This window comes from Scyliorhinus torazame, chromosome X, assembly GCF_047496885.1.
Source record: "Scyliorhinus torazame isolate Kashiwa2021f chromosome X, sScyTor2.1, whole genome shotgun sequence".
Taxonomy (NCBI): Eukaryota; Metazoa; Chordata; class Chondrichthyes; order Carcharhiniformes; family Scyliorhinidae; genus Scyliorhinus; species Scyliorhinus torazame.
Window position 1 is genome coordinate 16066448 of NC_092738.1, and position 15388 is coordinate 16081835.

Below are 15388 nucleotides of genomic sequence, written 5' to 3' on the forward strand. Positions count from 1 at the left end.
CAAGAACTTTACCATTAGTCAAATATTCCGCATTCCTGTTATTCCTTCCAAAGTGAATCACCTCACACTTCTCTACATTAAACTCCACTTGCCACCTCTCAGCCCAGCTCTGCAGCTTATCTATATCCCTCTGTAACCTGCTACATCCTTCCACACTATCGACAACACCACCGACTTTAGTATCGTCTGCAAATTTACTCACCCACCCTTCTGCGCCTTCCTCTAGGTCATTGATAAAAATGACAAACAGCAACGGCCCCAGAACAGATGCTTGTGGTACTCCACTTGTGACTGTACTCCATTCTGAACATTTCCCATCAACCACCACCCTCTGTCTTCTTTCAGCTAGCCAATTTCTGATCCACATCTCTAAATCACCCTCAATCCCCAGCCTCCGTATTTTCTGCAATAGCCTACTGTGGGGAACCTTATCAAACGCTTTGCTGAAATCCATATACACCACATCAACTGCTCTACCCTCATTTACCTGTTCAGTCACCTTCTCAAAGAACTCAATAAGGTTTGTGAGGTATGACCTACCCTTCACAAAGCCATGTTGACTATCCCTGATCATATTATTCCTGTCTAGATGATTATAAATCTTGTCTCTTATAATCCCCTCCAAGACTTTACCCACTACAGACGTGAGGCTCATCGGTCTATAGTTGCCGGGGTTGTCTCTGCTCCCCTTTTTGAACAAAGGGACCACATTTGCTGTCCCCCAGTCCTCTGGCACCATTCCTGTAGCCAATGATGACATAAAAATCAAAGCCAAAGGTCCAGCAATCTCTTCCCTGGCCTCCCAGAGAATCCTAGGATAAATCCCATCAGGTCCCGGGGACTTATCTATTTTCAGCCTGTCCAGAATTGCCAACACCTCTTCCCTACGTACCTCAATGCCATCTATTCTATTAGCCTGGGGCTCAGCATTCTCCTCCACAACATCATCTTTTTCCTGAGTGAATACTGACGAAAAATATTCATTTAGTATCTCGCCTATCTCTTCAGACTCCACACACAATTTCCCATCCCTGTCCTTGACTGGTCCTACTCTTTCCCTAGTCATTCGCTTATTCCTGACATACCTATAGAAAGCTTTTGGGTTTTCCTTGATCCTTCCTGCCAAATACTTCTCATGTCCCCTCCTTGCTCGTCTTAGCTCTCTCTTTAGATCCTTCCTCGCTACCTTGTAACTATCCATCGCCCCAACTGAAACTTCACACCTCATCTTCACATAGGCCTCCTTCTTCCTCTTAACAAGAGATTCCACTTCCTTGGTAAACCACGGTTCCCTCGCTCGACGCCTTCCTCCCTGCCTGACCGGTACATACTTATCAAGAACACGCAGTAGCTGATCCTTGAACAAGCCCCACTTATCCAGTGTGCCCAACACTTGCAGCCTACTTCTCCACCTTATCCCCCCCAAGTCACGTCTAATGGCATCATAATTGCCCTTCCCCCAGCTATAACTCTTGCCCTGCGGTGTATACTTATCCCTTTCCATCATTAACGTAAACGTCACCGAATTGTGGTCACTGTCCCCAAAGTGCTCTCCTACCTCCAAATCCAACACCTGGCCTGGTTCATTACCCAAAACCAAATCCAACGTGGCCTCGCCTCTAGTTGGCCTGTCAACATATTGTTTCAGGAAACCCTCCTGCACACACTGTACAAAAAATGACCCATCTATTGTACTCGAACTATATCTTTTCCAGTCAATATTTGGAAAGTTAAAGTCTCCCATAATAACTACCCTGTTACTTTCGCTCTTATCCAGAATCATCTTCGCCATCCTTTCCTCTACATCCCTAGAACTATTAGGAGGCCTATAAAAAAACTCCCAACAGGGTGACCTCTCCTTTCCTGTTTCTAACTTCAGCCCATACTACCTCGGAAGAAGAGTCCCCATCTAGCATCCTCTCCGCCACCGTAATACTGCTCTTGACTAGCAGCGCCACACCTCCCCCTCTTTTGCCTCCTTCTCTGAGCTTACTAAAACACCTAAACCCCGGAACCTGCAACATCCATTCCTGTCCCTGCTCTATCCATGTCTCCAAAATGGCCACAACATCGAAGTCCCAGGTACCAACCCATGCTGCCAGTTCCCCTACCTTGTTTCGTATACTCCTGGCATTGAAGTAGACACACTTCAAACCACCTACCTGAACTCCTGCGACGTCAAATCTGTGCTCCTGACCTCTATACTCTCATTCTCCCTTACCCTAAAACTACAATCCAGGTTCCCCTGCTGCATTAGTTTAAACCCCCCCCAAAGAGCACTAACAAATCTCCCCCCCAGGATATTTGTGCCCCTCAGGTTCAGATGTAGACCATCCTGTCTGTAGAGGTCCCACCTTCCCCAGAAAGAGCCCCAGTTATCCAGAAATCTGAATCCCTCCCGCCTGCACCATCCCTGTAGCCACGTGTTTAAATGCTGTCTCTCCCTATTCCTCATCTCACTATCACGTGGCACGGGCAACAACCCAGAGATAACAACTCTGTTTGTTCTAGTTCTGAGCTTCCATCCTAGCTCCCTGAAAGCCTGCCTGACATCCTTGTCCCCTTTCCTACCTATGTCGTTAGTGCCAATGTGGACCACGACTTGGGGCTGCTCCCCCTCCCCCCTAAGGACCCGGAAAACACGATCCGAGACATCACGTACCCTTTCACCTGGGAGGCAACATACCAAACGTGAGTCTCTCACGCTCTCACAAAATCTCCTATTTGTGCCCCTGACTATAGAGTCCCCAATTACTAATGCTCTGCTCCTCTCCCCCCTTCCCTTCTGAGCAACAGGGACAGACTCCGTGCCAGAGGCCCGTACCCCATGGCTTACCCCTGGTAAGTCGTCCCCCCCACAAGTATCCAAAGCGGTATACTTGTTTCTCAGGGGAACGACCGCAGGGGATCCCTGCACTGACTGCTTTTTCCCAGTCCCTCTCACAGTTACCCACCTATCTCCAATCTTTGGTGTAACTAATTCCCTGAAGCTGCTATCTATGACCCCTTCTGCCTTCCGAATGATCCGAAGTTCTTCCAACTCCAGCTCCAGTTCCCTAACTCGGTCTTGGAGGAGCTGGAGATGGCAGCACTTCCTGCAGGTAAAATCAGCAGGGACACTAACTGCATCCCTCACCTCAAACATCCTGCAGGAGGAACATTGCACTCCCTTCCCTGCCATTCCTCTAACTTTCTACCAAGATCTGGCTAACAACTAAATTAAATTTTTTATAAAAAATAATAATATAATATAATAAAATATGGTACTTACCTCACACCAATGGGTTTTATTATTAGGTTAGAGGAGGAGGGCGGGTGGGAGACACTACACGTGTAGTGTCTCGGGTTTCCTCTCCACCAGAACTTATTGGTGAGGGTCTTCCCAGACGTCCGCGGGTCGACTTCCTGTTCCCGCCTAAAACACTCCCAGCAGCCACTTCCGCACTGCTCCCGCTGAAACTGACTCACCAGCTGTTCTCCCGCCGAAATCGACTGGCCTGCCCCTGCAAAGACAAGTGCTTTTAAAGGACAGACTTACCTCCCAGCAGCCACTTCCGCACTGCTCCCGCTGAAACTGACTCACCAACTGTTCTCCCGCCGAAATCGACTCTGTCTAGATGCATCTTAAATGATGCTATTGTGCCCGCCTCTACCACCTCCGCTGGCAAAGCGTTCCAGGCACCCACCACCCTCTGCGTAAAAACTTTCCACGCACATCTCCCTTAAACTTTCCCCCTCTCACCTTGAAATCGTGACCCCTTGTAATTGACTCTTGGAAAAAGCTTGTTGCTATCCACCCTGTCCATACCTCTCATAATTCCTCAACCTCCGTCTTTCCAACAAAAATAATCCTAATCTACACAACCTTTCTTCATAGCTAGCACCCTCCATACCAGGCAACATCCTGGTGAACCTCCTCTGCACCCTCTCTAAAGCATCCACATCCTTCTGGTAATGTGGCGACCAGGACTGCACGCAGTATTCCAAATGTGGCCTAACCAAAGTCCTATACAACTGTGACATGACCTGCCGACTCTTGTACTCAATACCCCGTCCGATGAAGGCAAGCATGCTGTATGATGCCGATGAAGGCAAACACTCTATCGACCTGCGTTGCCACCTTCAGGGTACAATGGACCTGAACTCCCAGATCTCTCTGTACATCAATTTTCCCCAGGACTCTTCCATTGACCGTGTAGTCCGCTCTTGAATTAGATCTTCCAAAATGCATCACCTCGCATTTGCCTGGATTGAACTCCATCTGCCATTTCTCTGCCCAACTCTCCAATCTATTTATATTTTGCTGTATTCTCTGACAGTCCTCCTCGCTAGCTGCAACTCCACCAATCTTAGTATCATCTGCAAACTTGCTAATCAGACCACCTATACCTTCCTCCAGATCATTTATGTATATCACAAACAACAGTGGTCCGAGCACGGATCCCTGTGGAACACCACTAGTCACCTTTCTCCATTTTGAGACACTCCTTTCCACCACTACTCTCTGTCTCCTGTTGCCCAGCCAATTCTTTATCCATCTAGCTAGTCCAACCTATACGACTTCACTTTTTCCATCAACCTGCCATGGGAAACTTTATCAAATGCCTTACTGAAGTCCATGTATATGACATCTACAGCCCTTCCCTCATCAATTAACGTTGTCACTTCCTCAAAGAATTCTATTAGGTTTGTAAGACATGGCCTTCCCTGCACAAAACCATGCTGCCTATCACTGATGTCTATTTTCTTCCAAATGTGAATAGATCCTATCCCTCAGTATCTTCTCCAACAGTTTGCCTGCCACTGACGTCAAGCTCACAGGTCTATAATTCCCTGGATTATCCCTGCTACCCTTCTTAAACAAAGGGACAACATTCGCAATTTTCAGTCCTCCGGGACCTCATCCGTGCTCAAGGATGCTGCAAAGATATCTGCTAAGGCCCTAGCTATTTCTTCCCTCGCTTCCCTCAGTAACCTGGGATAGATCCCATCCGGACCTGGGGACTTGTCCACCTTAATGCCTTTTAGAATACCCAAAGCTTCCCCCTTCCTTATGCCGACTTGACCTCGGGTATTTAAACATCCATCCTTAGCCTCACCATCCATCATGTCCCTCTCCTTGGTGAATACCGATGCAAAGTACTCATTAAGAATCTCACCCATTTCCTCTGACTCCATGCATAAATCCCCTCTTTTGTCTTTGAGTGGGCCAATCCTTTCTCTAGTTACCCTCTTGCTCCTTATATACGAATAACAGGCTTTGGGATTTTCCTTGACCCTGTGAGCCAAAGATATTTCATGACCCCTTTTAGTCCTCTTTATTGCGTGTTTGAGATTTGTCCTACTTTTCCGATATTCCTCCAAAGCTTCATCAGATTTAAGTCGCCTAGATCTTATGTATGTTTCCTTTTTCATCTTAGCTAGTCTCACAATTCCACCCGTCATCCATGGTTCCCTAATCTTGCCATTTCTATCCCTCATTTTCACAGGGACATGTCTGTCCTGCACTCTAATCAACCTTTCCTTAAAAGACTCCCACATTTCAAATGTGGATTTACCCTTAAACAGCTGCTCCCAATCCACATTCCCTAGCTCCTGCCGAATTTTGTTATACTTGGCCTTTCTCCAATTTAGCACTCTTCCTTTAGGACCACTCTCGTCTTTGTCCATGAGTATTCTAAAACTTACGGAATTGTGATCGCTGTTCCCCAAGTAATCACCGACTGAAACTTTAACCACCTGGCCGGGATAATAGTAATAATAATAAATTTAATTGAGCTGCATAAAATTCATTTGAAAAGCGATTCAATTAACACCCCTTGGTCTCGTCGCCAAGACTGCAATGCACACTCTGGGTGGCACTATGGGTGGCAAGGTGGCACAGTGGTTAGCACTGCTGTCTCACAGCGCCAGGGATCCGGGTTCAATTCTGGTCTTGGGTGACTACCTGTGTGGAGTCTGCACGTTCTCCCCGTGTCTGCGTGGGTTTCCTCTGGGTGCTCCGGTTTCCTCCCACAGTCCAAAGATGTGCAGGTTAGGTGGATTGGACATGATCAACTGCCCCTCAAGGTGAGGTTACGGGTGGGGGGAGGGGGGGGATATAGGGCCTAGGTAGGGTGGTCTTTCAAAGGGTCAATGCAGACTCCACGGGCTGAATGGCCTGTTTCTGTACTGGAGGGATTCTGTGATTCACAGTGACTGAAAGGGACAGTAGCTTTGAAAGTGGTTGCCTTGTTAGCAGTGGAATTTAATAAGTTTCTCTTTTTGAATTCGCACTGCTTGAATTGAAACCCGTTGTTCCCTTCTCTTTTTCTAATTGATGTGTTCAGGCTCTCAACATCGAAGGCCGACTGAAGTACCTCCATGGGCAGAACAAGCGGGCAGAAGATGGCACTCTCCTCCCTCCGCAGTTGGCACTCTTTGCCATCGCAACTCCCCTGCAAGTACCTTCAATCCTTGAGATCAGGACCAGAAGTGCTCTGTTCCAGACGAAACATAAGCTCGACTTTACACCTGTTGACTGTGATGCAAGGTCAGTACCACCGTGCATTTTGAGACTCACAGGCGTTTACAGCACAGTAGGTGGCCATTCGGCCCAGCGTCGATCTGACTACACTCATCCCATTGTCCAGCTCTTGGCCCACAGCCCTGGAGGTTACGGCAGCGCAAGTGGCTATCTAAATACTGCTTTAATGTTGCGAGAGTTTCTGACTCACCCTTTCAGGCAGTGAGTTCCAAACTCCCATCACCCTCTGGGTGAAAGAGTTTCCCCTCAACCCCCCTCTTAGCCTTCAACCTCTTACCTTAAATCTATGCCCCCTGGTTATTGACCCCGAAAATGCTTCCCTATCCATGCCACTCATAATCTTATACACTTCTATTGGGTCCCCTCTCAACCTTCACTGCTCCAAGGAAAATGGCCCTAGCCTAGTCAATCTCTCCTCATAGCTCAGACCCTCCAGTCCAGACAACATCCTGGTGAATCTCTTCTGTACCCTCTCCAGTGCAATCACATCCTTCCTATGATGTGCACCCAGTACTCCAGTAGTGGCCTAACCAGCGTTTCATACAGTTCCAGCCTGAACTCCCTGCTCTTGTGTTCTACGCCTTGGCTAATAAAGGCAAATATCCCTCCTTAACCACCTTATCTACCAGTCCTGCCACCTTCAGAGATCTGTGGATGTGCACGTCAAGATCCCTCTGATTTTCAATGCTTTCCAGGTTCCTACCATTCACCCTGTAATCCTTTGCCTTGTTAGCCCACCCCAAGTGCATTGTGGGTGTTTTTCTAATGGGGTTGGCACACATTCTCCGTTGTAAAGGAAACTCGAATTATACAGAGGGGCACAGGTGTGGGAGCGCCTGAAGAGTTTTGAAGCTTACCTTTTGGGCCGAGTCCTAAGATGTTCCAATCTCTCGTGAAATGGTTGCATTCAGGAACTGCTGGAAGATGAATGGGCTCAGCCTTTTCTCTTGCCCGTTAGCTTGGGCCACTCTCACTTTGGAATGGCTAGAGAGAGACCTACCTCATTAAAATAGAGTGAGCAAAGTACTGGGCTGAGAAAATTGTTAGCAGGGACGGGGCACCTCAAGGAGCTACCGAGAAACTGTTTGGCATTCCGACATTCTCCTCCCTCAACTCTCAATCATGCCACATTAGAACTAACTTGGATATTGCAGCATGGGTCACTCCAGGCCACTTCCACTTGACAGCCCTGGCGGTGCCTCCTGTGTGAACAACTGGGGTAGCGGAGAAAGTAAGGAATGAAGTCTTTTTTTCAGTTCATAATAATTTTTAAAATTAATTTAGAGTACCCAATTATTTTTTCCAATTAAGGGGCAATTTAACGTGGCCAATCCACCTACCCTGCACATCTTTGGGTTGTGGGGGCGAAACCCACGCAGACACGGGGGGAACGTGCAGACGCCGTACAAACAGTGATCCAAGCCGGGAATCGAACCTGGGACCCTGGCGCTGTGAAGCAACAGTGCTAATCACTGTGCTACTACCGTGCCCATGGGCTGATTAATATTCTTCTGTAATAAGTAGAGGTGATCCATGTCAATCCAATTCTCTCCCCGTAATGGGTGGTTGCGTTCAGGCAGACTTGCGTCTGTTTCCATAGCTAGTCATTCCCGGAAAAGGTCGCCAGAGGCTTATATCTTGAGGGGCGCTACTCCACATCAAGCCTGGGTGACCAGGAGTCTCTCCCGCTCTTACCGCCAGCCATTGGTGTGTTTGGAGGGATTTGCAGGTTGACATGAATCCTGTTTGGCTGCGTTATGAACGCACCTTCCTTGGCCTGGGATGGGAATCAAACCCAGAGCTTCTTGTTCAGAGGCAGGGCTGCTACCCACTGCACCATAAGACCTCCAAATGCCAATAGGATGGAATATGTTCCTCAATTTTTGCAGCCAGTGTCAGCATCGAGTAGTCCCTGGTCTGCCATCTTGGATAGCTTCAGCATAAAGGGCGAGATTCTCCGACCCCGCGTCGGTTCTCTGGCGGCGCCGGTCGGGGAACGCTCAACACGGAACCCCGGCGATTCTCCCCGCGCGATGGGCCGCCAGAGTGGCCTGGCCCACGATCTGGGCCTACCGATTTCGGTGGGCCGGCTTGTCCTGGTGTTCCTCCACGCCGGGCCCTGGAGATGGCAACCCACGCGCATGCGCCAGCAGGCTGGGATTTACCGTAGTACCTGTAATACAATGGCAGTACCGTAATACATGCAATATGTTACCAGTGGTGTTTACCACACGGGTTTCCGTCTTGTGTCTGAGATGAATTTGAAGCTCAGAGCACGGGTTGGAAAGAAAATTTATTGACAGACTGCATTCCCCTTACAATTGAAAGAAGAATGCCTTGGTCTCTCGCGAAGGAATCAAATGTACTTGAAAGATGTCGGACTTTGAGGAAAATGGGGAAAAAGTGGGGAAGAAATAGCTGGATTTGAAAACTCTATTCAATAGGACTTTAAATGAACCACACATTGGATTTTGTTCTAGATAGTGTTTCACCATCCACTTATGTTCTCTGTCGATGCCAGGATCTGACTGGTGTTTGTGTAATTAATACAGAACTTTGACCCTTTTCTGGTTTTTCTCGTCTTGTCATTTCCAGGGCGAAGATTGTCCTGGGTTACTCTGAGGTGGAGCTGTGCATGCGTGGGTCAGGATACCAGTTCATTCATGCTGATGACATGCTTTACTGCGCAGACAATCATGTTCGATGTAAGTGCTGGATAGCAAATCATGGTTGAACATTGGACAGTACAATTCAAGCCAACCAATGTGTTTTTGCAATCCCCCGGCCCCATTTTATTTATGTGTACACTGTGGGCCATATTGTGCAAACTAGGACTTAACAAACAAGATAACATTTTGGGGATGTTGTGTGTGTGTGTCGCACTCTTCCCATCCCCTCGTTGTCACCTTTTATTTCTCTCTCTCCCTTTCGTACACTCTCACTCTTTCATGTGTGCTCTCTTGCGCACACTCTCCCGTGCTCTTTTCCACGTGCGCTGGCTCTCTCGCGTGCTCGTCCTTGCGCATGCGCTCCCTCACGCTGTCTCGTGTGCACTCTCTCACACATGTGCTCTCTCTCGCACGCACTCGCTCTCTCTCATGCACACTCTTCGCTCTCTCCCGCATGCTCTCTCATTCTTGCGTGCGCTCTCGTGCACACTCTCTCTCTCTCTCTCACACGCGCTCTCTCTTTCACGTGCACCATCACTCTTCCTCATGCATGCTTTCTCTCTCTCTTGCGTGATTTCTCTCCCATGCGCTCACTCTCTCGCGCTCTCTCTCGCGCTCTTTCGCTTGCGCTCTCTCTCGCGTGCTCTGTCTCACGCTCTCTCTCTGTACACTCTCTCTCTCTCTCCACGATCTCTGCTTGCTCTCTCTCTCTCTGCACGCTCTCTGAACTCACTCTCTTTCACGCACTCTCTCTCTGCATGCTCCCCTCTCTCTGCATGCTCTCTCTCTGTGCACACTCTCTTTGCACGCTCTCTCACTGCACGCTCTCTCTCTCTCTTTATGCTCTCTCTCTCTGCACTCACCCTCTCTCACACACTCACTCATGCACTCTCTCAATGCTCTCTCTCTCTGCACGCACTCTCTCTGTGCACACTCTCTCTCTAAAACCTCTCTGCATGCTCTCTCTCTGTGCATGCTCCCTCTATCTCTGCACACTCTCTCAATGCTCTCTCTCTTTGTGCGCGCTCTCTCTCCATGCTCTCTCTCTGCACACTCCCTTTTGCATGCTCTCACACACCCTCTATTTTGCTTGCTCTCTGTCTCCTTCACACGTTCCTTATCTCACGTGCTCTTTCACACATGCTCTCTCCTCTGCGCACTCTCTTTCCCTTTCTCTCTCACGCACTCTCTTCCTCTCTTTTGAATGCTTTCCCTTTTCATTTGCTCGCTCTCGTTCTTTCACTCTCTCTTTCACACTCCATCTCGCAGGCGCTCTCTCTCTGTTGCTCTCTCTTTTGCACTCTCTCTTTCATGCTCCCTTTCTCTTGTTTTCCCTCTCTTTTTCCATGGTTTCCCTCATTTCCACAATTCCTATGCACATTGCCATGCCTGTCCTGGGCTGTTTTTAATTATTCATTTCTGTCCTTTTCCCAGTAATGAAAACAGGCGAGAGTGGACTGACTTTCTTTCGACTCCTGACGAAACAGAACGTATGGATCTGGGTCCAAGCAAACGCTCGCCTTGTTTACAAGAACGGCCAGCCAGACTGCATCATAGCAAAGCAGAGACTCCTAACGTACGTAGACCCCAAATCTCTCCGTGAGCTGTTTGTTGTGATTGGTGCTCGGATGTACTTCCAGTTGAGATTTTGTGCTGATTTGAAAAGTATACAAGTATTACAAATGATGCAAAATCAATGACTTTGGCAACTCTTTGAAACATACCTTATGGTGTTTATTTTGTTAATGCACCAAGATACAAAAGATATTCAACATTACTACTGTAATACTGGGGGGCTGGGTTGAATGTATATATTTCTGTTATGTTGATGCAGCAAGTTTAGCACTGCTGTGTTTCCAGCATGTCCTATCGAACTGCACTTCCTCCTATCCACTCGCATATTCACTCAATCTATTGGAGCCTCACCTACTCCCTCTCTCTTTCTCCCACCTGCAGTCTGCTTTGTCTCGCTCACTCTCAAAGTTCCAGCTCCTCTCTCGCTTGCAGTCTGGTTTGGGTGGCAAGGTGGCACAGTGGTTAGCACTGCTGCCTTGCAGCTCCAGAGACCCGGGTTCAATTCCGGCCTCGGGTGACTGTCTGTGTGGACTTTGCACGTTCTCCTTGTGTCTGCGTGGGTTTCCTCCGGGTGCTCCGGTTTCCTCCCACAGTCCAAAGATGTGCAGGTTAGGTGGATTGACCATGTTAAATTGTCCCTTAGTGTCCAAAGATGTGTAGGTTAGGTGGATTGGCCGTGCTAAATTGTCCCTGAGTGTCCAAAGATGTGCAGGTTAGGTGGATTGGCCATGTTAAATTGCCCCTTAGTGTCCAAAGATGTGTAGGTTAGGTGGATTGGCCGTGCTAAATTGTCCCTTAGTGTCCAAAGATGTGCAGGTTAGGTGGATTGACCATGTTAAATTGTCCCTTAGTGTCCAAAGATGTGTAGGTTAGGTGGATTGGCCGTGCTAAATTGTCCCTTAGTGTCCAAAGATGTGCAGGTTAGGTGGATTGGCCATGTTAAATTGTCCCTTAGTGTCCAAAGATGTGCAGGTTAGGTGGATTGACCATGATAAATTGCCCCTTAGTGTCCAAAGATGTGTAGGTTAGGTGGATTGGCCATGTTAAATTGTCCCTTAGTGTCCAAAGATGTGCAGGTTAGGTGGATTGACCATGATAAATTGCCCCTTAGTGTCCAAAGATGTGTAGGTTAGGTGGATTGGCCATGTTAAATTGTCCCTTAGTGTCCAAAAAGTTAGGAGGGGTTACTGGGTTACGGGATAGGGGGGAAGGCTTGGGCTTCAGTAGGGTGTTCTTTCTAAGGGCCGGTGCAGACCTGATGGGCCTAATGGTCTCCTTCTGCACTGTAAATTCTATGATTCTATGTTTTGTCTCCCTCACTCTCAAAGTTCCTGCTTCTCTCAAAGTGCCTGGGCGAGATTCTCCATTCCTGAGACTAATGTGTTGAATCTGGGATAGGATTCGTGGAGTTCTATGACAGCAAAGCAGGCGCTGCATTGGACTGACTCCGCTAGCGTTGAGGGGCTAGCACCAGCGCCACGTAGAACACAATCGATCCCAATGGGAAACGGTGCGGGATTCGCCGGGTCCGTGATTGACACTCGAGAGGTTGACAAGCTGCAGCCGCACACAAACATTACACTCCCCACACACACGCATCCCAGCCGCACACAAACATTACACTCCCCACACACACTCATCCCAGCCACACACACACATTACACTCCCCACACACACGCATCCCAGCCGCACACACACATTACACTCCCCACACACACTCATCCCAGCCACACACACACATTACACTCCCCACACCGACTCACCCCAGCCGCGCACACACATTACACTCCCCACACACACTCATCCCAGCCGCATACACACATTACACTCCCCAAACACACTCACCCCAGCCGCACATACACATTACACTCCCCACACACACTCATCCCAGCCACACATACACATTACACTCCCCACACACACTCATCCCAGCCGCACACACACATTACACTCCCCACGCACACTCATCCCAGCCACACACACACATTACACTCTCCACACACACTCATCCCAGCCGCACATACACATTACACTCCCCACGCACACTCATCCCAGCCGCACACACACATTACACTCCCCACGCACACTCATCCCAGCCACACACACACATTACACTCCCCACACACACTCATCCCAGCCGCACACACACATTACACTCCCCACGCACACTCATCCCAGCCACACATACACATTACACTCCCCACACACACTCATCCCCGCCGCACACGCACATTACACTCCCCACACACACTCATCCCAGCCGCACACACACATTACACTCCCCACACACACTCATCCCAGCCACACACACACATTACACTCTCCACACACACTCACCCCAGCCACACACACACATTACACTTCCCACACACACTCATCCCAGCCACACACACACATTACACTCCCCACACACACTCACCCCAGCCGCACACACACATTACACTCCCCACACACACACATCCCAGCCGCACAGACACATGACACTCCCCACACACACTCACCCCAGCCACACATGCACATTACACTCCCCACACACACTCATCCCAGCCACACATACACATTACACTCCCCACACACACTCATCCCAGCCACACACACACATTACACTCCCCACACACACTCACCCCAGCAACACACACACATTACACTCCCCCCACACACACATCCCAGCCGCACACACACATTACACCCCCCACACACACTCACCCCAGCCACACACACACATTACACTCCCCACACACACTCATCCCAGCCACACATACACATTACACTCCCCACACACACTCATCCCAGCCACACACACACATTACACTCCCCACACACACTCACCCCAGCCACACACACACATTACACTCCCCACACACACACATCCCAGCCGCACACACACATTACACTCCCCACACACACACCCCAACCGCGCACATACATTACACTCCCCACACACACTCATCCCAGCCGCACACACACATTACACTCCCCACACACACTCACCCCAGCCGCGCACACACATTACACTCCCCACACACGCTCATCCCAGCCACACATACACATTACACTCCCCACACACACTCATCCCAGCCACACACACACATTACACTCCCCACACACACTCACCCCAGCCACACACACACATTACACTCCCCACACACACACATCCCAGTCGCACACACATTACACTCCCCACACACACTCATCCCAGCCACACACACACATTACACTCCCCACACACACACACATCCCAGCCGCACACACACATTACACTCCCCACACACACTCACCCCAGCCGCACATACACACTACACTCCCCACACACACTCATCCCAGCCACACATACACATTACACTCCCCACACACACTCACCCCAGCCGCACATACACATTACACTCCCCACACACACTCATCCCAGCCACACATACACATTACACTCCCCACACACACTCATCCCAGCCACACACACACATTACACTCCCCACACACACTCATCCCAGCCACACATACACATTACACTCCCCACACACACTCACCCCAGCCGCACATACACATTACACTCCCCACACACACTCATCCCAGCCACACATACACATTACACTCCCCACACACACTCACCCCAGCCACACACACACATTACACTCCCCACACACACTCATCCCAGCCGCACATACACATTACACTCCCCACACACACTCATCCCAGCCTCACATACACATTACACTCCTCAGACACACTCATCCCAGCCTCACATACACATTACACTCCCCACACACACTCATCCCAGCCTCACACACACATTACACTCCCCACACACACTCATCCCAGCCGCACATACACATTACACTCCCCACACACACTCATCCCAGCCTCACACACACATTACACTCCCCACACACACTCATCCCAGCCGCACACACACATTACACTCCCCACACACACTCACCCCAGCCGCACATACACATTACACTCCCCAGACACACTCATCCCAGCCGCACACACCCATTACACTCCCCACACACACTCATCCCAGCCGCACACACACATTACACTCCCCACACACACTCACCCCAGCCGCACATACACATTACACGCCCCACACACACTCATCCCAGCCTCTGTGTACATGGATTTTAGTAAGGTATTTGATAAGGTGGGCTTATGCAGAAAGTAAGGAGGCATGGGATAGTGGGAAATTTGGCCAGTTGGATAACGAACTGGCTAACCGATAGAAGTCAGAGAGTGGTGGTGGATGGCAAATATTCAGCCTGGAGCCCAGTTACCAGTGGCGTACCGCAGGGATCAGTTCTGGGTCCTCTGCTGTTTGTGATTTTCATTAATGACTTGGATGAGGGAGTTGAAGGGTGGGTCAGTAAATTTGCAGACGATACAAAGATTGGCGGAGTTGTGGATAGTGAGGAGGGCTGTTGTCGGCTGCAAAGAGACATAGATAGGATGCAGAGCTGGGCTGAGAAGTGACAGATGGAGTTTAACCCTGAAAAGTGTGAGGTTGTCCATTTTGAAATGACAAATATGAATGCGGAATACAGGGTTAACGGTAGAGTTCTTGGCAATGTGGAGGAGCAGAGAGATCTTGGGGTCTATGTTCCTAAATCTTTGAAAGTTGCCA

General features: G+C 49.3%; 1 protein-coding gene across 1 annotated transcript in view; it reads left to right on the plus strand.

Annotated features, from left to right (window-relative positions):
* Positions 1-15388, plus strand: part of LOC140405366 (aryl hydrocarbon receptor-like) — a 172996-nt gene that overhangs the window by 144975 nt on the left and 12633 nt on the right. Inside the window, exons 7-9 of the mRNA XM_072493683.1 lie at positions 6330-6532; positions 9122-9231; positions 10630-10771. Coding sequence (XP_072349784.1) covers positions 6330-6532; positions 9122-9231; positions 10630-10771 — 455 coding nt within the window. The remainder of the gene's footprint in view (positions 1-6329; positions 6533-9121; positions 9232-10629; positions 10772-15388) is intronic.